Here is a 26,303-nt window from a genome sequence, read left to right on the forward strand (position 1 = left end):
TTTAAACAGGAGGAGGAATCTGTCTGACATGTGACATTGCTCTGGTTTTGGTGACACACGGTGAGTCACTGTTGTAGCGTGGGAGGCAAGCTAACAAACACATAACACAGAAAAACACACACACACACAGTCAGAAGCCCAGGCTGAAGCGTAGTCTCATGACACATCTGAGGAAGCTGATTGGCCAGCAGATGGCTGTCAGGGAGACCGAGGTGATCAAAATGGCTCACCAAATTTTTTGCGTTTTTCTTGTTCATTTGTTTTTGTGTGTTTTTTTTTTTTTTTTTTTTTTTTGTACTCGTCAAACATAAGACTTTGAATACCCGGCTGGCCTCTTAGCGCCATATTAAATTAATGCTGTTTAGTTTATTAGTCGCCCAACCCACTCAGCAATTTGGAAATAATGTATTCATCAGAACAGAGTGCTACTGCTGTTGCCACCCAGACATTAAATGGTTGGTGCTAAAAGCTTTGTGTATTTTTGGTTATTTTGACTGTGTGCTTCCACAGGCACCCCCACCCTCTGGCTGGTGTTTGTATTGTCTCTGGGGGAGAGTGTGGAATTCAGGCGAGCGGTAATGTCCTTTAACATGGTAAAGTAAATTGGATTAAAGAGTGGCGCAGCGATCTCACTTGGATACGTGTGTCTAATGAAGGGCATCTTCCGCCCATTTGGCAGCGTGAAATTCTCTTATTAAATCTCTCTGGAAACAAATGGGGGTCACAGTCGCTGTGTTTCTTCCTTTCTGTCATTTGTGCCGAGGAGTTGGACGTGGCCGAGCGCGTCTGAAACCCCCCCTCCCCGCCATGCTCCCCCCCTCAGTGAGCGCGGAGCCTTTACGCTGTGGCTCTTCGTGCTCTTCTCCAGGCCTTGTTTACACGAGGTGTGAGCACTCGCACATAAGCGCACGGATGAACGCGTCGTGTTTTTGCCCCGTCTGAAATTGATGCGGTTGGGCTGCCGCTCGGCGTGCGCGCGCGCCGGCAGTCTGATCCCGCGTTTGCCCACCGGCCGGCGTGTTGACGCGCCTCGCCCGGTAGAGTGAGGGCGTACGCACGTGCACACGTACGGTATGCGCCATCACACCCGGGGTTTCTCCCGTTCCCACGGAGGGTTGCAGGTGCTGCTGGGAAACCGCGAGCTCCAGGCGAATCCCTCCCGGCTCGCAGCAGCAGCAGCAGCGGCACGCCTTGAACTTTTCAACTCGCGCTAACTGAGGGGAGAGGGCGCGCAGGGAGCAGGGGGCGGAGGAAAGCAGGCTGAGCCCCTCTTTCATGTGAAGATTTACACCACCCTGCCGATCCACCCCCTCCACCAGCAGCCCCTGGTTCCCACCATCAGCCCGGGGCAGCCAGGGCCTCAGAACCCCCTGTTCTGAATGCATTTCAGCCGACACTAAACACAGCTGCATTGTGGGTAGTCCTGGGTAATGAGGTCACAATGAGGCTTGCTTTCGTGGTAACACCAAATTGGTGTCTGTGAATGCTCTCTTCCCCTCCCCCCCTCTCTCTCTGTCGCTCTCTCTCTCTCTCTCTCTCTCTCTCTCTCTCTCTCTCTCTCTCTCTCTCTCTCTCTTTGTCTCTGTCTCTGTCTCTCTCTCTCTCTCTCTCTCTTTGTCTCTGTCTCTGTCTCTCTCTCTCGCTCTCTCTCTCTCTCGCTCTCTCGCTCTCTCTCTCGCTCTCGCTCTCTCTCTCGCTCTCTCTCTCTCTCGCTCTCTCTCTCTGTCTGTCTCTCTCTCTCGCTCTCTCTCTCTCTCTCTCTCTCTCTCTCTCTCTCTCTCTCTCTGTCTCTCTCTCTCTCTCTCTCTCTCTCTCTCTCTCTCTCTCTCTCTCTCCTCCCCTCCTTCTGTTTTTCTCTGAAACTGCCTTTCAAAACCCAGGGAGCAGCACAGCGCCTCATTCCGCAGGGAAGGAGGCCAGTGTGTTTTTTTGCACCCTAAGAGGAGAGTCTCTCTCCACAGAGGGGCTGAGCGGGGCCACTGAAGCAAGACGTTAACGTGGTTCGTGGGGGTTGGCCGCAGGTGAAATTTTTTTTTTTTTTTTTTGAGCCGTCGACACAAATACTCACTCTCATGTTCAGCGTTTTGCCCGCTCTAAATGTAACGCAGGTCAGGCAAAAATGGCGGCACAGAAGCGACAGCTCTCACTGGCCGCCGTAATCGTAGCTGCCGAGAGCCTGTGAGGGAGCGCTGAGTGTGGCGTGGGCTGCCTCTTGTCTATGCAGGGGAGAGAAGGAGAGATTTATGGTACAGCGCTGATGATCAGCAGAATTGGCACTGACAGAACACTCTAAAAAAATACCCAAATAAATAGATAAGGCCGCAGAAAGGTGTTTCCACATCAAAACTAGTTCAGCCTACACTGACTTGCATTACGAAGACCTTCCACTCTGCTTATTAGCAAACCAGCCCCAGCAACTACACAGCTCCATACTGTGAACAGTCCAGTAATCGGTTATTTATACATAGTCAAATTTGGAAAATTCAGTGCTGTAGCGGTCAACACTGAACTGCAGTGTGCTGCAGTCCCGGCTGGCACAGGGCTAAGCTGAACATGCACCACACAGGAAAGCTAAATATTAAGCCCGCTCAAACAGGAACGGGGGACCGTACACACAGCATTCGACTGTTGCGCTAGTTGGCTAACTAGCAAAGCAAAAGCCCCTTTAAAATTTAAAGTAATCTGTTACTCTCTGTGCTTGGCTTTTGGATATCTGAGCTAACATCCAAGCAGAAATGCCAAATCATTAACCAAAGATCGGGCGAGCCTGGATCTCTTACATGACACACTACTCCTAGTGTTTTGCCCGTCGCTAATGTATATATTAAAACCGTAATTAATTTTTTATGAAGTAGTTTGATATAATAAAGGCATGCAGGGGAGCCTTATGAAGAGGCTGAGAATGGTATGCAAATATTGCCCCCGAAATGAATAGACTGCATATTTCCCACGGCAGAAAAGGCCTCATTTCCAGGATGATGATGCCACGGATGATTTCAGTAACTGCTGTTAATCTGCGGCGGGATGAAAGTGGGATGAAAGCGGGAGGGAGCTGGCGGATGTGAAATGCTGAATCATGCTGGTGTAACGCGCTAAGAGTGTGCGCCTCAGTGTAGCAAGATTTGGCCTCCGCTGCCCTGTGTGTGTAGGTGTGCTACTGGTGGTGTGGACGGTGCGGTTTGGACCAGGGGCGATCGCCTGCACCTCGCAGGCCCCCCCACATGTTTGAGCTGCGCCCTGTATCCCTGAGACAAAGGCCGCTAATGCAGACACGCGCAGCGGCGGAGGTGCAGACAGAGGCCGTGGCTGCAGAATCACCCTGCCACGGCACGGTGCCTGCGAGCAGCTCAGGGGCACAGCATCGCGGAGGGAGCGGGAGTGAGAGCAGCTCCCAGCGGAGCAGAGGTGGAACAGGAGGGGGCGTCGGAGGCTCGGGGCCGCCGTTTCCCGTTTGCAGGCCTGGGGGCACCTCCTTCTGCCCGTCACCTCAGCGTTGGGGTACATAATTACCCCCACCCCGTCCTCCTTTTTCCTTCATACCAAGGCACCGGGCTCCACTCCCCCCCCCCCCCCCCCCCCCCCCAAGCCATCAGAGCGGACGCCCGACCGTGACGATCAATTAATGTCTCCCCGCGTGCCGTCACCGGGGCCATCTGTCACCCACCGCAAGATCCACTAAGAAACCGCCCCATCAAAATTCACGGCCGAGACGCGCTTATTAAATCCTCAAGTAAATCCGATGTGGGTTTCTGTTTGTTTGTTTTTTTCACGCCGTTTCTGAGCTCTGCCGGACTCGGCCCTTTTCCACTCGAGCACTTTGTTTTGTTCAGCTGTTTTCTCTCTGAAGTGGAGATGGTGTGCAAGGCCTCGCCGTGACTGAGTTTTACACAGCTGAAGGGGGGGAATCACCTTGAGATGAAATATCCGCCATGGAAAAGGTCCTTACTGATTACATATGATTCAGATGCTCACAGCGTGTTTGACTCATCATCCTCACTTCCTGGCAGCACCATTGTGCTTATAGGTGGACCGACTGGATTGGTTGAAAGTTGCACTTGATTGCTGTAGTGTGATGTCCTTATTGCTAATGTGTTGAGAGTTTGCAGCGTAACTTCATCATAGGAAAGAAATACATTTTGAATTTGAGCCAAGCCATAGATTACGTCCTCTTTAATGTCTCTCTCTGCCACTTGCATGTTTTTGACTTCTGCTTTCAATGTGTGGGTTAAGTTTGTTAATGATCTGATTAATTATTCTTGTGCTTTACAAACAGTTTCGTCTCAAAAGGGAAGTGGTTCAGAGATTTGCGTTTTCCACTTGTGCGAAGGCGCTGTGGCTTCTGTTTCAGCACGTGTGCGTTTTCCGTGTGTGAAACCTTGTCCGGACCCGTTTCAGTGAGCAGCGTGCATAATGTGCCTCTGTTTGCTGTGTGCGTCTGGGTTAGTTTGAGGAAAGAGTGTGTTCACGCAATCCGGTTCTTCTGACACCTAGATTGAGAAGGCCACATGCATCGATTTGAAGAGTGATATGAGTGTCAGACCGCTGAGGGGGTGTGTGTGTGTGTGTGTGTGTGTGTGTGTGTGTGTGTGTGTGTGTGTGTGTGTGTGTGCGAGAGACAGGGTCAGGGAAGGTGAGCCCATGTTTGGAACGCCTCCGCTACAAAAATAGGCGCTGCAGTTGTTTTCTCAAACCGCCCGACGGGGTGAGGGGCAGGGGGGGTCCTCGACCGATTGGGTTACATATTTCATTGATTTGCACTAAGTCCTCACCAATCTTTCTGTGTGATGGTGCCCTCCAGAAGATCAAATGAAATTCTCCTGGGTAATCCGGGAGAGGCACTTTATTCCCCACTTATTTGCCGACGCTGGGCGAGAGGCAAGGGGTTGCGGGCTGGGAGGGCTGACGATAGGATCACAGCAAGGACCAAGGGGTGCCCAGTCCCCCCCGTGCTTGCATCAGGGCCCCTTACGGGGACTCGAGGCTTCCCCAATTACATCTCCTAATGCGGACATGCCTTCGAAGCTGTTCGCCCGAAAGCCTTCTAATTCCCGCTGTCTGTGAACAGAGATGACACATGCATGTCCCTTAATCCGCGTGCGATCCATGAGTGTTTCCACTGTGCCTCAGGAAGTCCCAGAACTCTCAGATCCCATTTCCAGAACAAAGGTCAGTGTATGAAGGATTGATGAAAATAATAAATGAATAGCAAAATAATAAATATGGGTCCATCAGAGGGTATGGGCTTCTACCCATTCTGGGCTGTGGGGTCTTTTTGCTCTTCCTAGCGGGTTACCCACAGGTATGAGTCCCGGCAATCAGGTGGATGGCACGCTGGAGGGGGGTGGCATAGCCTGGCACTGTGTGCCCGCTGCCCACCGACTCCTCCCAGTCCCAGCTCTGACATTATCATTCGAGTCGCGCTGACCAAGTCACGTTTCCCCGCCCCGTCCCAGCGGCCCGCTCGTCACATTCTCCCTGACATTTTCGCTCAGAGTCCCAGTGACATTTTCTCATTGCATCCCCCCTAAAAAAAAAAACGGGGGTATATATGGTGCTGTTGGTTCAGAATCGATACCAAACATAAAAAGGGAGTTTTTTTTGAATGAATGAATGAAACGGAGATGGAAACGGTCCCGGCAGAATGTCAGCAGCCTGCTTCCTGCTGGAAGGCGATGCTGGGCTTTTGAAGGCGGCGGTAGTAAGCCGCGGTAAAGGCCAGAACGATGTCGCGGATTACGGCAGCGGCAGCGACAGCACGCTACCTGCTAATCACCGCCGCTCCTGACGGCTGAAGGAAAGACGCCCTAATTGAATCCAGGAAGTGATGTCCTGAATGTTTGCGCAGGGGGAAGAAGAAACCGCTTTAGAATTCCTTATGGCATAGTAATTAGCATTTCAAATCTGTTAACTCTGACAAATTAGTTCTTAGAGGACTCAGGTGGAAGGAGTACCAAGCTACCAAAGCCCCCATCCCCCTCCCGGGTTCCCTCTAAATATATAAATAAAAATAAACCTGTCTCTTTGAAAGACATCTCATTGAGATCCATTGCAAGGTGTTACTCTGTAATTGGGGGCTGGGGGCGGGAAGAGTCCCACGCTGTCAGTCAGTGGGGGCCGTCAGATGGAAGGTGACACCGCTACCCGTCTCCTCGGGGGGTTGTCGGGCACGGAGAGGCGGAAAGGCACGCTCAGATAGACTGACAGGGGCGCCTGCTTGAAATGGAAGGCCAGGCTTAATCCCCGCAGGCCTTTAAGGGCACGGCGGTACTGTCGCAGGGGCTGCTGGGAAAATGGCCGCCCAAGCCGAGTGCCTGAATCCGTCAAACAGGTGAGAGACTTCTGAGGTCTCTACACACGAGCCGTGAGGTCTCCTCTACATCCGTCATGGTCAGCGTTGGTAATGGTTTGACGTGTAGTTAATACATTGCCGATATTGTCAGATGTTCAGATCTGTGGAATTTTTGTTTTTGCATTTTACGCATTACATGTGTACTGTACTGTGGCAGCGATGAGACTTGTCAGTCAAGCCCTTGAAGCCAGGACGGGAGAGAGCCTAAAGCTGGAATCGGAACAGGTATATAGCCCACAGATAGGGATATCACATGTGCTACAGAGGCTCTAAGCAGACAAGTGTGTGATGTGATTACGTTTTCAGCAGCTCCTCTCCAATCAGAGCGAAGGGCAGAGAGGAGGCGCCTCGTAGCCGCATTCATTATGCCAGGTTGCATCCGTCAGCGAAGCGAAGGGTAGGGCCGCCGAGCGCACACGCGTTCTGTGCCTCGGAGAAGATGAAGGGAGGACGGAGCTGTGTGACTGTCACGACACACTCGCCGCCGCGCCTGCGGCGCCTTCAGACTGCCGTTTAAGCAGCGCGGAGGAGCCGGATAATTAGCAGCAGTGTTTTGCTGTCCCCGGTTCTCTTCCTCTGTGGTCTTTTGATTAAGTCAATATGTGTCAGGTACTTTTCTTTACTTGGACCAGAAGATACTGTGCTGATTTGTGTCTGCCTGTCTACGTCACAGCGGTTCAGTAGCAACATTCTGCCACTAGAAATCGAGGCTGAATGAAAGGGGAGGGTCTGCAGTCTCTGCTTATGGGGTTTTTCCTGTTTTACTGACAGTTTCAAACCCCAGTGGCAGCAGCAGAGTGGAGTGTGGAATCACTTAGCTCTCCTGCCGCTCTTTATGAGGCAACAGGAAAGTTAAAGTCTTGCGAGGGCACTGCCAGTCGCTGTGGTGTTGCTGCTGTGTGGGGTTTTTTTGTAGTTTTCTTGTGCTGTGCTTCAACTCTTCCAGCGCTGGGAGGCAGACACTTAAAGAGGGAGTGTGTCAGCTACTCTCATGCCCGTGGAAAGGGGTGTAACAGAGGGCTCCGGCCCCCACAACGCCGGCGGCGTCTCCCTGCGAATGGACTGCCCTTGCTGGGAACAAAGTGACAGAGTGAGCAGCTTGAGAGGAGAAAGCCCCTGGCTTTATCTCCCATTTGCTGCACACTAGGGTCTCTCTCTCTGTCTCTCTCTCTCTCTCTCGCCCACTCTTCCCCCCCCCTCTCTCTGTGATGGCTGACAAGTGTATGTACAAGCCTGCGTAGTACTGGGGTCTTTTTTTTCCTCCTCCTCTTTTCTCTCATCACGGATCTAGATGCTGTAAAAGATGGTGCTCAGAACATGCTGTGTGTGTGTGCGTGTGTGAGAGAGGGAGACGGGGAGAGAGGGAGATGATTACGACCAGTAATGGCTTTCTTTGTATGTTGAAAATCCTAATGGTTCCACCGTAATGCCAGCTCATTAACTACAGACAGTTCAGACAGATTTGAGGCCTCCCTCCCTCTCTCTGTCTCTCTCTCTCTCTCTCTCTCTCTCTCTCTCTCTCTCTCTCTCTCTCTCTCGTGTTTAAGAGAAAGCGCCACTCTCCCCGTGTGACAGATGGCTCCGAGTATCCAACAGGAGCGGACGTCAGCGGGGCGTCCTGCATGTGGGGGGCGGAGAACGCCGTCCCGGCCCGGCACAGCCCGGTCCGGAACAGACGAGCAGGCGGAGCTCGTTAGGCCAGCTCCGAGCTCGCGCCGCGGCACCGATCAATAACAGATTCCTACACCTTCCCCACGTGCTGCCTAATCATTCCCGCCTCCCAGCAGCTCCGGATGACAAATGAGTACAACGCGCCATCTGGCTGTTTCTGGCCATGTGAGTCTCTCAGATTAATGCCTGTTTACTCACACGCCGTGCAGAAGAGCTCTGCAATATTCAAGCCTCTCTCTGGCCGGACATATCACGCAGGCCCGACACAACCTGGACGTTCTAGAGAGAACAAATAAATACACCCCCCCCCCCTCGCCCCTTTTGAAAAAGGAGTGCCAAGCAGTTGGCAAATAATTACATTGGATCATATTTAAAAAAGCAAAAAGGAATTCCAGCATGGTCGAGATTACTGAGTGCTGCGTCTGGGTGCACCTTTGACATCTCCTGCAACAAACACAGCCGTATCACAGAGGGGGAAAAACCGGCCTGTGCTCACTGCGTGTCCCGCTTTCAGAACGCACGGTCGCTTTCACTCAGGCTCAAACCGTGGCCGCAGGGCCTGGAGGGAGGAATCATGGGATGCGTGGCGTCCTTGGCCTGCACTTGTAAACGTCCCCCCAGCCTGCAGCCTGGTGGCTCCGTGTCCCCCCTGCCCCTCGCTTCCTCGGGGCCGAGAAAGGGCCACCCGCTCTCGCTCTCTCTCTCTCTCTCTCTCTCGCTCTCTCTCTATCTCTCTCTGTGGCGGTACCGCAGCAGCAGCAACAGGAAGTGGCCGCCTCTGACTGACAGCGGCTTTCAGAGGCCTGTGCCGTCATGCGCGAAAAGGGAAAACCTCGCTGTGGTGCTTGCGGTTCAGGCAGAGTCGGTCTGCGCTAGTGTGGCCGAAGCTGTAAATATCAGCTACATGCTTTCACACCAATTTCTTTGTAACCTGGGTTATCCTAATTAGGCGTCCTGATTGGGTGAGTTTATTCCCCCCTCCCCTTTGCTGCTATGCAGAGAGGCCCTGAAAATATGCCGGGCTGTTTGTTCACCTCCTGGGTCTGCGAGGTCACAGTTAAACTGCACTTCATGGGGCCACTGGGGTTGATGCTGCAGAATGAGCCTTTGCGGATAGTGATGCGACATTCCCATACAGCATCGTCCTGAGAGAGGCCAGATCTGTGGATATACTGTCCCAGCTGGGGAGGCTTTAACCCAGTTGCACTGAGCCCTTTCTCCTGGCCCTCATGCCTAGGCTTCTGATCCAGGCATCAATGCGGGTCTTTTGTTTTAGATTTATTTGCAGCACATTTGTGTACCCCAACACCGTTCTGTAACCCCCTGGCAGGGAGCGGAGCAGCCGGATTCGGTGGGGGTTGAGTCCCGGCCCGAGACAGCTTATGCCTGTGAAGTCGGCTGTTGCAGGCGCGCATTCATTAATGATGAATGCTGCGATTTCCTGCCCCGCCGCCGCATTCATAAAAAGCTCCTCCATGATTAGGATGTTAAATTCTCTGGCCATATGCTGAGGTGCCAGGGTGTCGCATCTCGAGAGGGACCCCGCTCTGTTAAAATTCTAAATAAATATTTTCTTAAAGGCCCGGGCGGCGTGGCCACGAATGACTCCCAGCTGGCCGGTTGCACTGCGAGCAGCGCGCGAAGCTGCGGTCGGGGCCGCGGTCGGACTGCGGTCGGACCGCGTGGGAACGGTGCGGTCCTGTTAACCGCGGGCCAGTGGAGGGGAGCGTCCTGGGCTGAGCGGCTGCTCTGCCCGCTCCCAGCCGGAGCGATCCGGCTCCCTGGGCCCTGCTCTGGCCAGACAGCGCTGGCGGGGGCTTCAAACGCGAGGGCTGACGCCAGCTCGAGCCGCTGGCCGCTCGTCAGCCCGGTGAATGCATCTCTCACATCGCCCCTGGGCTCTCTCGCATTCGCCTGCACCTGCACTGTCCTCGAAACCGGGAGAGGTTGATAATATTCCTATTTATGCTGCTCGTCAAGTAAAAAGGTGCAGGCACGCAGGCGCGCTCACAGAAGCAGTGACACGCAGACAGGCCCCGGAAAGATGGCACAGGCAGCTCTTACCAGCGCGATAAATGGCTGCCATTGTTCCTTCTTTTCTCTTGCAGTTTCTCCTCCCCCCCTCCTTTTTTCTCTGTTTTTTCTGCCCATACGGGATTCGTGCCTGAAGGATATTTTCCTTAATTAGGATTGCCTACCCCGAAGCTCAGATCATAAAGAAAAAATTGTTCCCCTGCCGCACCAGTTTATCATGTACAGTATGGTGCGATGATAACATTTTTACAACGTTAATGCATAATTTATAAAGACAGACAGCCTTTGTTGTTTGTTTGCATGCTTTTGTTTTATGCTGCTTATCTAGGCTGCAAATGCGCGCTCCTGCTCAAACCGGTACCTTCTGGTACCTCTGGGGTCTCAGATGCTTCATATATACCCCCCGATATTTCTCTTAAGTCTGGTCCAGGAGCCATGTGCTGTCAGCAGTCAGAGGAGGGGAGAATTTATAGACGCGTAACCGGTCTCCAGACAGGATGAGTGGGCACATGTGAAAGAGCACTGCCCCCATTGTGTCTTCAGTCCGGAATTAAATGTATATATATAGCACTTTACACAAAGCGCTCCATTTTCATGAAGGTGTCTGGCGAGTTGCCGGAAAGGCCCGTCTGTCCGACACAGGAATGACAGCAGAGGTGGCTTTTTTTTCGCAGCCGCACTCCAAGCCCCGCGCCTGCGCCCGGCCCGGTCTCTCCGGTTCACACCCATGGGAGGGCCTCCCCACCTGGGAGGACTCCTTTCTGATTGGTCGCCAGGCTTAATGCTAATTGTTTCTGTCTGATCATTTGTGTCACCCGTAGAAAATCAAGTTTTCCTGCGGCAATGTGGTCCAGAAACCACACCCAGAAATGCCTCTTTCTGAAGGAGGCTAGTTTCTTACAGGAAGAAGCTGCTTTTAAGACAAGTTAAAAAAAATCTCACTGCATGTCTATGGAGCTCAGCGTTGGAAATTCAAAAATTAATATAGAATTTGGTCACGTTGGCTTTCATCCGGCGCGATCATTAAATTAGGACGACTCTGTTTGCCTGTCTTTTCAGCACTTTTGAAAGTGTTAGTTGTGTTTGTGTCTGCGAGAATGACAGTAAGAGTAATTACAATGTAATCAGCCCTTCAATGTGGTCTCTAAACTGCAGACAGGACTCAGAAAGATTAGGATATTTACTAGTGTGCTGCAAATCAGACACGTTTGTGCATGGAAGCAGACAGACGAGTCTTAATTTCTGCTCCCCCTGCTGTTTGGAAGGCATTGAGAAGCCGGTCACGGATTCCGTGGAATGTTGAGGAAAGATTCATATCGCAGTAATAAGTCGGTGTTGTACCTTTTCATGTGAGCGTTCTGCCACCTGCCAAAACTGAGAAGGAAGAGCATGGCAAAGAAACAGCTAGCTTAGGTAGCTAAAGCTCCTCTTTCAACCCCTCCCACAATCCCTCTCTCAACTGCAATCTGCTGGAAAGGAAACAGTCTGCCGAATGTGGCCATCTCTGTGTCTCGCGCAAAGAATGAAGTTGCTTGATGACTTTGAGAAGTTGGGGCTCCCTTGTGCCCCCATGCAGTGGCTTATCAGGGCCGCTCTGGTATTAAGGCACGAGAAGTTAATAAGCAATCTGCAGAAAGGAGGGAAAAAAAACAAACGCTTGATGCTGGAGCCGTCCCCAAACCAGGCAGAACCAATCCGGCGCCCCCCCCCCTGTGGGGCTTGGCCCCACCCCCAGCCTCTCGCCAAGAAGCCGGCAGCGGTAAACTGGCGTGGCCCTCGAATAGGAAAAAAAGAGGCCCCTGCGGACTCCCGTGGAACGGCTCCCGCTTTGAAGATCTCCCATAATCCCTTTGCTGGGAGAGGGGAGCGGGCGGTGTTTGCGCGGCGGCAGCGGGCGGCGGGCGGTAATCGCGCACAGCAGGCCCCGGCCGCGGCCCCTGCGAGGACGTCCCGGGCAGCGCGGGGATGCCCTTGGACTCGCTCGCCCGCGAGACGGATCCCTTTCATCTCCGCCTCCCGCCCCGCTCGCCACGTTTAAGCTTGAAAATGGGATTGCGAACAGCTCAGCATTTCAAAGCCCCCCCCCAGCCCCCCGAGCGGCCCTTTTCAAATTCGTCTTATGTTTGATGCTCCGCTTTGGCCCCGCCCCCCTGCTCGCTTTCATAACGCCGGCCGCGGTGGCCGTGGCGGTAATGGGGTTCCGTGGCCCATTGCTCATTGAGATTTGTGTTGGGTGCACGCGCGAGGTGTTCAATCAGTGACGAGCGGTGAGACGAGGCTAAAGGCGGCGGTCTCTGCGCTTACAGGAGAAATAGATCTCGCTCCGTCTTCTTCCGCGGATCCTCAGGATAAATATTAAAAATAAAAACCGCTATGCTCACGCTCATTTCTGTGGCTGGTGTTTTTTTTTCCTTTGATTATTCTCCCGTCAATTCCCTCTGAAGAGCGGAAGGGGGGGGGGGGGGGGGGGGGGGGGGGGGGGGGGGCGTAAGAAGGCGTACAGTTTGGCCGAGGCGGGGGCTCCTTGCCCTTGCCCGCGTGGAGTGTGACTGCTGGGGTTCGTTCCCAGGTCAACCCTTTGATTTCTGGGATATTGCCTGGCAACAGCACCGCTGCTTTCATGTGGCGTTCCTGCGGGTTCAGGTTGAGGCGCGGACTGTCCCAGTTGCCTTTGTTCCTTTTGTCCCGCTAACCCTCCCCTCCCACTTGCCAAAGCCCCCCCCCCCCCCCCCCCCCCCAAAGGCTCTGCAAACACCAAAGGGCAGGAGAGGAGACTAGGACGGCGTCGGGGCAGGGGAGGGGGGAGGGGGGGGGGGCGCTCTGATCGGCTTGACAGGAAAACTCGGAACCTGATGCGAATCCTGCAGTGTTTAAACCCCCCAAATCAGCCTTTCTAAATCCCTTCAAGATATTCCAGGCTCGATTGGGCGGCATTAAAGGATCACAGGGCCAGAACAATACATAGCATGGCAGCGGCGGGAGGCTGCAGGGAGCGCGGGCCGGGGAATCGCTCCCAGACAGCTGTCTCCCAGGGCTTTGCAGCGTGTTTTGCCAGTGGGAACACGTGGACGTTTTTTTGTTTTCTGTACTTCTGTTCTACCCCCTGCCCCCCCCCCCTCCATCCTGACCTGTCCCGTCCCGTCTCCGGCAGTTGTGCAGTAATGCTGCGTGTTTGTCAGGCTGACAGGGGCTTATATCAGCTATTGTGCGGGTGTATTTATAGTTGCAGGAGTGGGGGGAGTATGTGTGTGAGGGAGAACACAGAGCTGCAGTTTGACGCCGAAGGCCACTCTGGTGATTTTACCCTGCGTGCTTTTCACGGGGGGTGCGGGAGTCTCTACACCTCGCTAACCACGTCCGGACAGCCCTGAGAGCGGGGACGTTATTAACGGCGCTGCGTTCGGGCGCCAAGGCCGGACCCCTTCCTGGAAGAACTCTTAATAATAACCCGCTCGTATCCAGAGAGCAGGGGCTGCCGCCAGACAGCACCCGGGGCTCTGGCCGCCGGCATCGAGAAAGCCGAACGTCACGGAGCGTGGACACGTTCACGCTCTCACCCGCCGCTGAGCGTAATCTCACCCGCCAGCCGATTTTTCCCTCGTCTTTCCGGAGACCGTGTGGACCGGAATGGATTTAGCGTCGCTAATGAAACTTCCACATCGGGGCGGCGGCGGTCTGGCTCCTACAGTACAAAAGAGCCCAAGACTTTCAGCAGCTGTGCGGAATTGCCGATGATTGTCGCGTGTCTTCAAGGACAGGGAAACGTTGGGTGGCGAAAACTAAATCTGCTGGCTGGAGGAAGAAAAGGAAATTGGCTTTGAAAGTAGGGAGCGATTTGAGCAATGACAAACAGCGCTTGCTGTAATGACACTCTTTCACGTGAAGTGTGGTGTCTTTTTGTCTCCGCTTCCATTTTGGCGGAAGAGGACACCCTGCTGGGTGTTTTCATACTCTGTTCTTAACACACGGCTGGTGTTCTCTCTCTATGCCCCCCTCCCTTCTTCTTGTCAGTATTTTGCCCTCTTTTTCCCCAGTGCTGCAGTCCCCCAAGTCACTGAGCAACTCCCCCTCTCTCCAGCTCTCTTTTTCTGTGTTTTCTGCCCCCCCCTCGCTCTCTCCCCTTCTCCCCCTCTCCTTAGGAGTCTGGTAAATTCTAGATAAGCAGCCCTGGTGGACTTGGCATTGCCTTTAGAGTAATCACATATGTCCAGATGTAAGTGCATGATGTGGGGAAGGCAGCCGGATTGGCCGGTGGGCTTTGCTTCGATGCCTCTGTTTCTCAGCATGTCCCCACCCCTACTTGCAGGCTCTGGGGCCTGAAACGGCTTCCCCCTCCATGTTTTGCAAGTTTTGGCCGCTTTTTCGAGGCCCTGTCGTCCCCGTAGCTTTTACACGCACATCTGCACCTCAAGGCCAGGCCGGGGTGTTGCCGTTTATTTTGTTGGTAATTGGACTCGGCTGGGAGTAACACGATTCTGCCCCGTCCCCACCCAGCCTCCCACACTCTCTTGTGTTATGACTGGCAGCGAAAACACTGAGGAAAAACACCAGACTGGAGCCAACGTGTCCGCTTGCAGGGGGGAACCAAACTCCTGGGGGGAGGGGGGAGGGGGGAGGGGGGAGGGGAAAGGGGGCCCCATTTGAGGTGAGGAGAGGCACAGCAGTCAGGGAGCCTGCCCCGTTCGATCTCAGGCCAGAAATACTGAGAGACTCCTGACACCTATACAAAGATTATCAGAGGAACATCTGACCCCTCTGCTCAGAGACATTAGCTACAAAAGCCAATCCGAATGCTGTGAACTATGGTTTCCTGCTCTGTGTTATCACAACAGTCTGTTTCTCTGTTACCTGCAGTAGGGCTGGAGACGTCAAGGGGGCGCAGTTTGGTCAATTCGTTTGGGGGTCTATGTTTTATCTGTCCATGCATGTTAAGCAGCTGTTGGAGTGTATTTTAATGAGCTCATTTTCCGTTGACTTTAAGTGTAATTTGTCAGTGAAAAGCCATTTTCCGTACACAGGGGTAAACTGTAGCTTTAGTCGCAGTTACCATTTGGCTAATACAGGAGTCCTATCAACCAAGGAAGAAGACAGCGTAATAATATTGCAGTAACGCTTTGGCCTAAAGTATTCCAGGGTGATTATTATTTAATGCCAGGAATACGAGCACCCTGCTCTCTCTCATTTTTGATGGAGATTGATTCACCTCTCTGGAGGGGTTGCACTGGAATGGAATGCCTGTCCTGGACTTCTCCTCCCTCTCCCACTTTTTCTTGCCCCGTCTTCTTGCCCTGTGTGTCTCCGTTTCGTGACATCTCGGGCGAGGGGCAGAAAGGCAGAGGGACAGGCCCCGCCTCCCGGCCCCGGGATCCTGATGGGGTTTACCGCTCCACTGATTTCACAAATGGGCCTCATTGATCGGATCTGATTCCTGCGGATAGCGCTGCCGTGCGGAGAGGCGGGGGAGACGGCTCAGGAAACGTTCACTCCCACTCCTCTGGCGGTGCCCACACACCAGAACGAGCTTTCAGTCCTCCGTTAGCTGACGCCCATAACCCCCCACACAAGATTTAGTTTCTCGCATACGCCAAAGGGGCTCACCCAGCCGTGCGTTTTCATCGGACAGACCTTGAGGAAGAGGCCACCTGCACTTGTTAGCGGCAAACGTTTATGCAGGTTTCTTTGTTTGATGTAGAGCAGCCGTTGCAAAGAGGCACAGGGGCAGTGAATCACTGGCACTTATGTGGCGCCTGTCCTTCCAGAAGGCGAAGGTGGAGGTGAAAAACGCCTGAGCTGTTCTCCTCACTGTAGTCTGTGTGTAGTCCCCCCCCCCCCCCCCCCCCCAGTGCAGGATGTGGTTTAGCCCCTCCCTCCCCTCCCCCGGTACGCATGTCCTGGAACGTACCGGAATGCCAAGTGAAGAAACCGTGGTGCTGTCTCCATCCCATGAGCCTCTTTAACTCCCTGACCTGAACATTTATCAAGCTCAGCCCCGTCAGCATCTCACACACGCGCCGTTCCCAGGGTGCACCGCTGCACAGCTTCCATCCAGCAGAGGGCAGCGGCTCGTCAAGGACACCGTGCGGCGCTCAGACAGGCGGCGTTTGAGCATCCCCCCCCCCCGGAGTATAAGTCTTCACTCTCTGCTATGCTGGTGGAAATACTTTAATTTAAACTTCATTCTTTTCATGTGGCTTTTCCCCCCCCCTTCCTATGGCTTCGGTAGCTGTGCCCCCTTTGTTTCAGAAGTCTTATCTGCGCCAGTCCGACTGGCTTCTGTAACTGCGGGCGCAGGGAGCAAACAAACCGTGCCGTAACATGGCGGGAACAGCTGCTCTGACGAGCACGCTCTCCGCTCCCGGGTCCCGGTCCGTGCGCGTGCCAGGAAAGTCCAGAACCACCCCGATTGCGCATTCAGACACCGGCCGGGTGGGGGTGGGGGGTGGAAACCAGCCCGGGATTGGCCCAAAAAATGAGCCGAGCAGAAGCGCGGCGTTCAGAACTCGGAGCGCTCTGTCTGAGACCTCGCTTGCCGCGGAGCGACCCGGCACAAACCCGCCGGCTCATTAGCGGCTGGCAGAGGCAGGGAGAGGGGTTTTATCTGTTAAAGTGCAGTTAGTGTCAGGCTCCAGAGAGGGCCCTCTGAGCAGGCACACAGCAGTTGGAACGGGGCCGCTATCAAAGTGGGGGGGAAAAAGGAAGCGTTCTTGAAACGGATCCTAAACGTCCTTGACACTGCTTGCTTTTTTTTTTTTTTTGTTTAGGTCCCACCCGCCCCCTCCTCTCTTTGTCTGACATAAGCCAGGCCCTGTTTGAAGCAGACAGACACGGCGTAAGAAGGGTGGGGAGGGGTGAATGAAAGAAAAACAGCTGGCTAGTTCCAAGGAAACATCTGCGGATTCCGGCAGGCCGAGGAGGGAGCTAGTCAGAGTTGCTTTGATTTGTAATGCTAAGCAGGCGAGAGTGAGGAGAGGAGAGGAGGACGAGGGAGTGAGGCCGAGGCCCGATTCCAGGTCTTAATGAAATGGCTGTGTAAAAGTTTACTCACCATTACAGCTGCCTTTGATCACTAAACCCTACAGGCTGGGAAATTGAACTACAGTGCAGAGCTACTGCTCTGTGATTTCCTTGACTAATTAATGAATTGATAATTTGAATCCATTGGTCAGGAGTCTGCATTAACTATTCCCTATGTACATATAATATTAGTCCAGCCTCCTAGCCAGTTCCCAGCGGCTCATTAGATCGGTCTGTTATAAAGCGCTGTAAGCATCTGTCCTTTTTCTGAGCTGTCCCTCTGTTGGAGAGTAACCCTGAGCTTCTCTGCGTGTTCTCCCTGATGGAACGGCCACCACAGCAGCCATTCTGTGTATGGAGCCGTCAGCCAGAGACAGTCGGAGTGAGGGGCCACGGAGCGGCTTGCTTGCCTGTTACTTGTTTGTGCTCAACTTTTGGGATGTGTTTGCTGGTCATTTCTTTTTTTTCTATGTATTTTAGTATACGATGGGATGAACTACATGGATTGTTGTGAGCTGAAGCATTATTTTTTGACCTTGCAGAATCTTGTTGTATGACTGAAAATCCCATTGTAAATCTGTCACCCCTTTAGGTTTTTATTATTTGCATCATTTCAGCTGTGAATGAGCATACAGTTTAATGAAACTACCTGTGTTGATTTGATGCAATTAAGTGTATGTACAGTTAAGTGCGTAGTGTTAGGCGTGTGTGTGTGTGTGTGTGTGTGTGTTTGGCCTTTCAGCCGTGTTCTGGTTTTTTGAGTGAAAATGTGCTGTCTGTATCCTGGTCAGCACGGTGAACAGTTGGGACTCACAGTATTCTCTTCACCTCTGTTTTAAGATGAGGTGTGTCTGTGTGTGTGTGTGTGTGTGTGTGTGTGTATGTGTGTGTGTGTGTGTGTGTGTGGTGGGGAGGTGGGGCTCCCCACTGCTCTCCTGCCGAACGGTGTGTGTGTGTGTGTGTGTGTGTGTGTGTGTGTGTGTGGTGGGGAGGTGGGGCTCCCCACTGCTCTCCTGCCGAACGGCCAGTCATCCTGAGGATCGCGTTTTCTTGTCTTCCTAATTGGCCTAGGAGTGTCAGACGATGGCGGTGCTAATCAGCCCCTGTGTGTCCGGCTGAGAGACCGCCAGCTAGTCGCTGAGGAGCACACATCTCATTTGGACCTCTCTCTCTTTCCCTCTTCTCTCACACACCCTCCCTCTCCCTCTCTCTCCCTCTCTCTCTCTCACCTCCCAAACCTGTGAGCGGCCTTCTGGGTGGTGTTTATGCTACGCGCAGTCCTGGGTGCTTTGACTGAGTAAAGAGGAAAGACTTGTGAACTGTGAATTACGCAGACCCGGTGCTAGCAGAGATGGGGAGGGAGAGAGAGAGCATTGTGCTCTCCCTTTTTATTGTTCCCCTGTAACTGCAAATCCCTGAATGCCTCAAAAAAACATGCATAACCTTGTAATGACAGACAGTTAAATCCATACGTTGATTTGTGTAAGTATTGAGAGGAATGTGGAATCTGACCTTTGCCTGTGTCTGTGGAATAGCTGTCATCCACACAGTATAATAAGATAAGCAAATATCGTGAGGGATCTGTGTTCAGTTGCTTGAGGGTAACTGGGTGTGTGTGTGTGCGTGTGTATTGGAGGGAGTTAATTGCTTTCCATGAATAATTTCGGTTCCCTAATTTGGCAGTAATGACACTAGCGTGCTTATGTATTTATTTATCCCAACATTAATTGAAAGGAGTGACATTAGCGTTGTTATTGTTGTGCATTTGATTGTGCACAAGGGGCTAAAAAACAGTTTGATGTGGGTAGAAGTCACCGTATTTAATGTCGGTTTCCTTCTCATGTCTTTGTCAGCAGTATTCTTAAATGTGCCAAAACTGCAGCAGTGGGTATTTTCAGTGTTTCAACGTTCATCACCTCAAGCAACATCATTTGAAAGGGAGATTTCTGTAAATTATGTAATTGTTTTTGTGCTTATGTACAATCCTCAGTATGTCTGTTCCCACCTCTTTTTTAACTGCAGTTAATTTTTTCCTCTTCCTGGCTTTAGTTTAGATTTTTCTGGTAGTGGGAGAGCCATCAGTGGAGGGCGCTGTCCAAAACCCCATTGATGGATTAATATAAGGATTTAATAATTAATGTCTTGCATTTGTTGTTACAGGCCGAGGGAGAAGACAACCTCAAGAAGATGCAGTTGATGGAGCTTGCCATTCTCAATGGGACATACAGAGACACCAATATCAAAACACGTAAGCCCTGTCTCCCATCTGCCCCCCTCCCTACCCCTCTCCCACTTCTGTCTGCCCCCGTCCCCCACCCTGGCCATCCAGAAAATCACGCTCTGGTTCTAAGCAGAACCGTACTGTGCAGAACTGTTAGCCCTTTTTAAACGAGGTGACCTTGTGGCCTTTTGTACTATGAACCCATGTTTGTTTAACCCACATTACAAAATTGACTGGGTATGTTCAGAAAAAAAAGTTCATCATACATTGTTCTATTTTTGGTCTTAAGAATTCTTGCAGTCATGTCTTTGACCAGCTTTTCTTGTAGCCCGGAAGTGTTGTTGAACATGAATTCCCCTCCTCATCTTCAGCACATCTGTGGCTGAGTAGATACGAGCCCCCATACCCAGCCCTCTCCCCTGACACAATCACAGTCTGCTAAACTCTCGGGGTGGCTCTGTGTCTGCTGCTGCCTGGAATCACTGGCTTGACTATGCATGATCTCGCCCACATGTCTGTTATATTTACTGTTTTGTTTTTCAATCATGAATGTTTTTTTTAAGGTCTTATTCTAAGATCGTATGAAATGTCATAGATTCTAATGTCTATGAAAAATCAAGCTTCTACGCTGCTGTAGCGATCATATCAAAGACTAAAAAAAACATTCAGAGGTTTTTCATAATCAAAGTCCTGCTTGCAATTATTAGTTGCACTATCATTTTAATCAACCTAGTGATTATCCCGCCGTTTCTATGTTGATATATTAGATTGACTACATCAAGGCTCGTGGCTTGTCTCCAATGTTGGCGCTTAACAAAAGCAGCTGATCAGCAAATTAATTTTCAGTTCAAGCCAACATCTGAGGGGATCCAGTACCCAGCTTTGCCTGTAATCTGTGAGAGCTGGGTGCTGTCTTCACTAGGGGGGTGCTATACCTGGTGCCACAGTAAGAAATTTAAGCATTTATTAGAAAGGTGCTGAACTATGACCTAATAACTTCTCTTTGTTTTTAAACTTTTGTCGTTGCCCCCCCCCCCCCCCCAAAAAATCCAAAAGACATTTAGCAAAGTCAGTATTAACTGTGCCTTATCAGGCTGTGAGTACCCTGTTTCCACATCGCAGCAGAACTGATCTCAAGTGAAAACCAGACCCCTCAGTGTTTCATTTCATTTATTTTATTTCTCCATTTTTCCCCCCCAAAATGATCCTAATGTCACGCAGAGGATAAGCGTCCCAGATGTATTAGTGGCACGTTGCTGCATTTTGTTCTGTAAATGCAGCGGCGCTCTCGGTGCGAGGCCCTCGTAGACCACACCCCTGTTAATCCGCAGTGGACTGTACTCAGACCTCGCTTATTGGCGTTTCTGCAGCCGGCGCCTGTCACCGCGCGCAAAAGCCGTGTACCACCGCGGCCTTTGTGAGCGGAGGCCGGTTGCCCGTCTGTCTGTCCCTCTGTCTGCGTGTGTTCCTCCCAGTGATATCGGGGTGCATTTTGGCAGGTTTGTCTGATTTGTTGCGCTGTCTGCACCACTGTGGTGATCGGTATGTCCTAATTGAGCCGCGCATTTGGTGATTGCAACATTTTGCCCTTTTATTTTTCATTTGGTTTTGGGTCTTTTTTTTATTAATTTTTTTTGTTTTGCGCTGCAGATTTTGGCTTATGTGGTTCACCGTGATCATTGCATGGACTAATTTTCCTTTTTTGCCCTCCCTCCCCCCCTTTTTCTTTTCCAATTTCTGCTCTGTTTATTTTTTCCACTCTTGCTTTTTTTTCTGCCTGTGATTTGTTCTGCCCACACACACCCTCCCCCCCTCACTCTTACCCAACGTCCCACCTCGCCACCTCCCTGCTCCCATCCCGACTTGGACGTCACTCCTCTTCCTCTTCCTCCTGGCTCTCCTTCATCCTTTCGCTTATGGCAGCCACCCTTGCGTTCTCTCTTGCAGCGGCGGCCGCTGCGGCCCAGGGCCCCCGGCTCATTGCTGCCCCCACCGGGCAGGTTCTGCCCCCTACGGCCCTGAGGCCCCCAACTCCAGCAGGGACCCCCATCATGAACATCATCCGGCCCACCCAAATGGCCGCGATGTTGCCCAACGGGACTCCCACCCTAGTGCCCCCCACGCCCGACGGCGGCATCATCTACACCACGCCCTACGATTACCCTTACGCCCTGGCCCCAACGTCTCTGCTGGAGTACCCCATCGAGCACACCGGGGTTCTAGGTAAGCGTCCTTGGGGCTTTGGCACGCCATTAAGCCATGGACAGGAAGGCAGCTTGTTTTACACTGGCGTTTTGGACGCGGCTTCCGGGAGCCCCAGTCAGGACTTGTTGAAAGGTAAATACGTTGTATCCAGCTGAGGATGAGAGTGCGGTGAATGGGGGGGGTGGGACGGGGGGGGGGGATGATGGGGTTTTTGTATTTTTTTTTTTACTCTTGAGACATTGTGTTTTCCAGGAAGTTTCACAGTCTTTTTTTGTTGATTTTTTTTCCCCCCTACCCAAGGCCTTCACTTTGCCACATGCATTATGAATCTGTTGAAGTCAAAGCTACAATAAACTGCTCCCATGGGTTAGAGTCTGTAAACACACGCGCCCACATGCACGTATGCGCACACACACGCGCACGCTCTCTCCCTCCTCCGTGTTGTCGCCAGAGGCACGTTCTGTGGATTTCTGCAGCATTTGAAATGATTTCTCTTTCCTCGGGCCCCTCAGCTAGCGTTGATGCCAGTATAAAAGCCCCTTCTGTCCCAGTGGGGGTGTTCATTACATTCTCACCATGTTTTAATTCTTCACCATTGTCTTAGTTTTACTCCCCTGAACTCTCCTATTTTATTTCCCATTCAAAGCGTTACTGTTTCAGCTTGGTTGACAAGTGGAGAGGGTTATGCTGTCTAGTCTGTGCAGCTGTGCCTGTGCCTTGTATATTTGAGAACAGCAAGGTATGCCTCTGTGGCGTCCCCCACTCAACACCTGTGTAACTGAGCAATGTGATTGGCTCGTACTTGGGAATGTAGCCTGTGGCCTATCCCTGGCCAGCGCTAAGAACAGAGGCAGCAGTCAAGCTCGGGGGCAGCTGCGGTCGGCACTTCCACGCGTTCTGGGTGTGTCTCTGTCACACGGACGTGACCGTTGTGCGGGGGGGTGACAATGCAGTGGATGACTTACAGTGAGGCTCCACTTCCTGTTTGAAATAGAGAAAGTGTGGCCTCATCCACATATGAGTGCCTTTTTTACAGGCTCTGAGACAGCAAAGAATGGAAACCTTGGGTGTTTGGAAAGGCATAGTATTCGCACCCAGCCCTTTTGGCCAGCACGAGTCTGTCATGGGGCATTTGCAGGCTTGAATGTCACATTCTGTAGACGATGGGACGACCACGCCTTTTCCTGCGTCCCTATTTAATGCAACCCCCATTAAGAACGGAAAGGACAAGGCAGCGACATCAGAGCGCTGTGTTCCGAGTGCCGTTTCAGCAGGTGCGCACACTGCAGGTAGCCTTTGGGGCAGCTGCATGGTGCAGACTGGATTTGCTCTCTTTAACTTTGATGGCAAACCAGCTTAAGTGTATTTATTTACTTGCCGTATTGATCGACCCCCGTAGCAATAGTGCCCCAGTGGAGCGTACGACACGAGTGTTGAGAGGTCATTTCTGCAGTAGGAAACTCCAGGACATCTGCTGCTATGGTGCAGAATGTGGGCGGTCCTTGTTACCTGGGAAATGAGGAGGGGCGAGGGGGTGGCGTGAGATATTACATGACTTTTCAGTTTTCTTTTTGCAAGGAGATAGCTCTCCCCCACATTTCAATGGCACATTTTCCCACATTCACAAACACAGACACCCGCGCGCACGCACACACACACACACATACACACACAGGTGCACATAAACACTCACATTCGCAGCCCTGAAATGCTAGTAGCCCGACTTGGTCAGGTTTCGTCATGCCCACTTTTAGAGGTGTCGCCATGAACCTGCTCTCAGGGGCGGCAGAGCGGCTCGGACACAAATCTCTTTAAACACGGACCCTGTAATGGACAGGGAGAGAAATATGGCGTGCCTGTATCACCCCGCCATCTCTCCAGCCCTATATCTTGGAATCAATCCCATCTAGCTTGCAAACTAAATCTAAAATATTGGCATTGTCGCACAAAAGCTGAGGGGGATTTATGATCACAAAACGGCGAAATGTCTTAGCATGTTGAGCCGTGGCCAACCGATGTACCAGGGCAAGCACTGGAAGGGCAAAACTTCATTCATTTACCGCAAAAAAAATCAGTATATAATGCACCCCTCCACCCAGCCGTAATACCCGACAGCAACATTCCCAACAGATACTGCTGCCCTTCATTGATGTGATTTTTGTTAAGGGTTTTTTTCCTGTTATTGACACCATTGTCAATGACTCCTAGGGTAGAAGGTCAGCACCTAATGCTGTGAATGGGAAGTCTAAGGACCAAGTGATATATTAGGACCTGGATAACATTTGTGTGTTTGTCTCTCACTAAAACGTACTGGTGCTGTTGAACGTAGTCATATGTGCCTTGAAATCAGATTTCCGAGAGCTTTAAAGGGGGTAATTCAAGTGTCACAGTGTTAGGGGTGATTTTTATCGGTTACGTTTTCAAATAGCATGATTGGTCAAACTGACCAACTCAGGCTGTGTTATTTCTAAATTGGAGATTGTCATCTATTCCACACCTGTCTCTCCATAGCAGACTGTTAGATAAATAAATTAGCCACACCTGACCAAAATCATATAGTAGGGTACAAGCCTTTGAATGACTAGGTTTTTTGGGTGAATTATATGGGGGCAGATGCACCCCTCCACCCATCCCCCCCATCCCCCTGAGAAAATGTTTGATTTTTCTCTTGAACCCTTAACATTACGGCTGCACATCTCCAATACTTGTCTGTTGCATCAGTTGACGTTAAAATTTTTTTTTTCCATTGTAGAAATGGATTTTATCTGTGAAACCTCTTTAATGCCGTTACTGTGGAATATTATAGCCTAAATTATACATTTATAAATATTATGTAAAACAAAGGTGTATAGGTTTTTTTAATATGCATTTTCTATATGTTTATGTACAGATGTTAATGTGTATTATATATCTGTAAGAAATATATATATATGTATATGATCACTGTGATGTTGTTTTCCCTCCCAAATGAACTGTCTAACCCTGTGGACCTGTTGCAACCCAGGTGCCATGGCAACTAAAGTGAGACGGCATGACACGCGGGTCCATCCTTACCAAAGGATTGTGACCGCAGACAGAGGTTAGTTTAGACATTAAGACATCTTTACACTCTACTGTTGTGTTGCTTTTTCCTTTTCATTTGCCCAGCCACCCCCACCCCCCACCCCACCCCCCGCCCGCAACACGTTTAAGTCTGTGGTATGGAAATTTTGTTTACAGCAACGGTCAAATACATGTTTATGCTCATGAATATTATATTTAAGTATGTATTTAAATGCTCAGGTTTTGTCTTCCTTAATGCCATCAAATTTGTCTCAGTTTACACGTGCTATTCCACGTGGACACGCTCGTAGTTGGCACAGCAATTTATTTTATTTCACTCCTGGGATGTGTCATTAGACCCTAAATAGGACAGACGTGTTCCAATACATCCTTTATTTTCTCTTCTGAGAGGAACAGACAAAAAAAAACTACTGTAAATAAAAACCTGATACACTATTTGGATGGAAATGGCCTATTTTTAATGTAGTTTACCGGTCTCCTTATTCTCCCACCATTTTGTCCAAGCCGGGTTTTTTTTGTTTGTTTTGTTTTTCTCCTTCTCTCTCTTTCTCCCTCTCTATATATAGATATATATAAATATTGATTTGCAAATAGTTTGCGTATTGTCTTCTATGTACTTATTAAATGTGGAAATAAAGATAAAATACAAAGCAAATCAGTTTGTACCATATTTCAGCTGTACAAGAGGTACTGTCATTTTATATATGGACATTTTATAACAAATGTATTTATGGCATCTGTATATATATATACTGATGAATAAAAAGAGAAATTAAAAAAGCAATTCTACTTTTTATTGCATAATTGACAGTTGAGTCTCCTTACCACTAATCACACTGCGTAACTTGCATTTCAACTTGTAAGAAACTAAAACATTAATTATTTTTTTTAATATTTTTTGTCTTTTTTTGTTGTTTTTACCTTTCTCTGCTTCTGTGTGTGTGGGAGCCGGGGCTTAGTAGCGTTCTAATTCACGGATGTGTTGATTGAGGTTGGGGTCTTAGTAGTTTCAATCATGATGCAACCACGTCATGATTATAACCAGATTAGATGTGTTTTTGTTTCTTGGAGGGGGATTTACAGGGGGATCAGAGATTTCATTCATTTTACTGTTAAAATGATGTCATTCCAGTCTCTTCTGCTGACACTAATATCCTTTCTATCTTTTTTTTTTCTTTTTTGTTTTATTTTTTGTTTCTAACCACCTAGCCGCCACCGGCAACTAACACATGACCTTCTGACCTCTGAACTCTTCACCCAATGACGAGCTGCCCCAAGCCTGCCTGCTGATCAGTTAACTGGTAATTGCCTTTGCTAGTCTCTCGGATGCAGCCAGCAAAAGGCATCTGCCCGTACAGTTACTCTAACAACACGTCTTGTTTTTTTTTTTTGTTTTTTTGAACATAAAACTACAGAAATTCAACAACAAAACACAACAAACCCAACAAAAACTGTTTTATGATTTTTTTTTAATATATTGTTTTTTGTTTTGTTTTAATTGAGTTTGATTTTTTTTTCTCTTTCTTTTTCTTCACAAACATAACTTGCTCATAGTTGACACAGATTGGGTGGATATATAGTTTACCCAAGAATCTGCACTGAATTAAAAAGCAATAAGGCCACCCATCTCCCCACCCCCCCACCCACTCAGTGTTTCACAGCCCTGATTCAGTGACCTCACTTGTATTAAATGACGCTAAGGGGAACTCTGTCCTGAGTTCAGAGTGAAAACATGTTAGACTTCCC

General features: G+C 50.6%; 1 protein-coding gene across 3 annotated transcripts in view; it reads left to right on the plus strand.

Annotated features, from left to right (window-relative positions):
- qkia (QKI, KH domain containing, RNA binding a) overlaps positions 1-25,969 on the plus strand; it is a 69,225-nt gene extending 43,256 nt beyond the window's left edge. The window contains exons 5-8 of one of the 3 annotated variants that reach the window (XM_036542902.1): positions 19,229-19,316; positions 21,213-21,626; positions 24,499-24,573; positions 25,767-25,969. In XM_036542902.1, coding sequence (XP_036398795.1) covers positions 19,229-19,316; positions 21,213-21,626; positions 24,499-24,573; positions 25,767-25,783 — 594 coding nt within the window. In that variant the 3' untranslated portion in view covers positions 25,784-25,969. The remainder of the gene's footprint in view (positions 1-19,228; positions 19,317-21,212; positions 21,627-24,498; positions 24,574-25,766) is intronic. The other 2 variants (XM_036542903.1, XM_036542905.1) reach the window with 2 other exon arrangements.
- Positions 25,970-26,303: the final 334 nt, after the last annotated feature.

This window comes from Megalops cyprinoides, chromosome 12 (genome assembly GCF_013368585.1).
Source record: "Megalops cyprinoides isolate fMegCyp1 chromosome 12, fMegCyp1.pri, whole genome shotgun sequence".
Lineage (NCBI taxonomy): Eukaryota > Metazoa > Chordata > Actinopteri > Elopiformes > Megalopidae > Megalops > Megalops cyprinoides.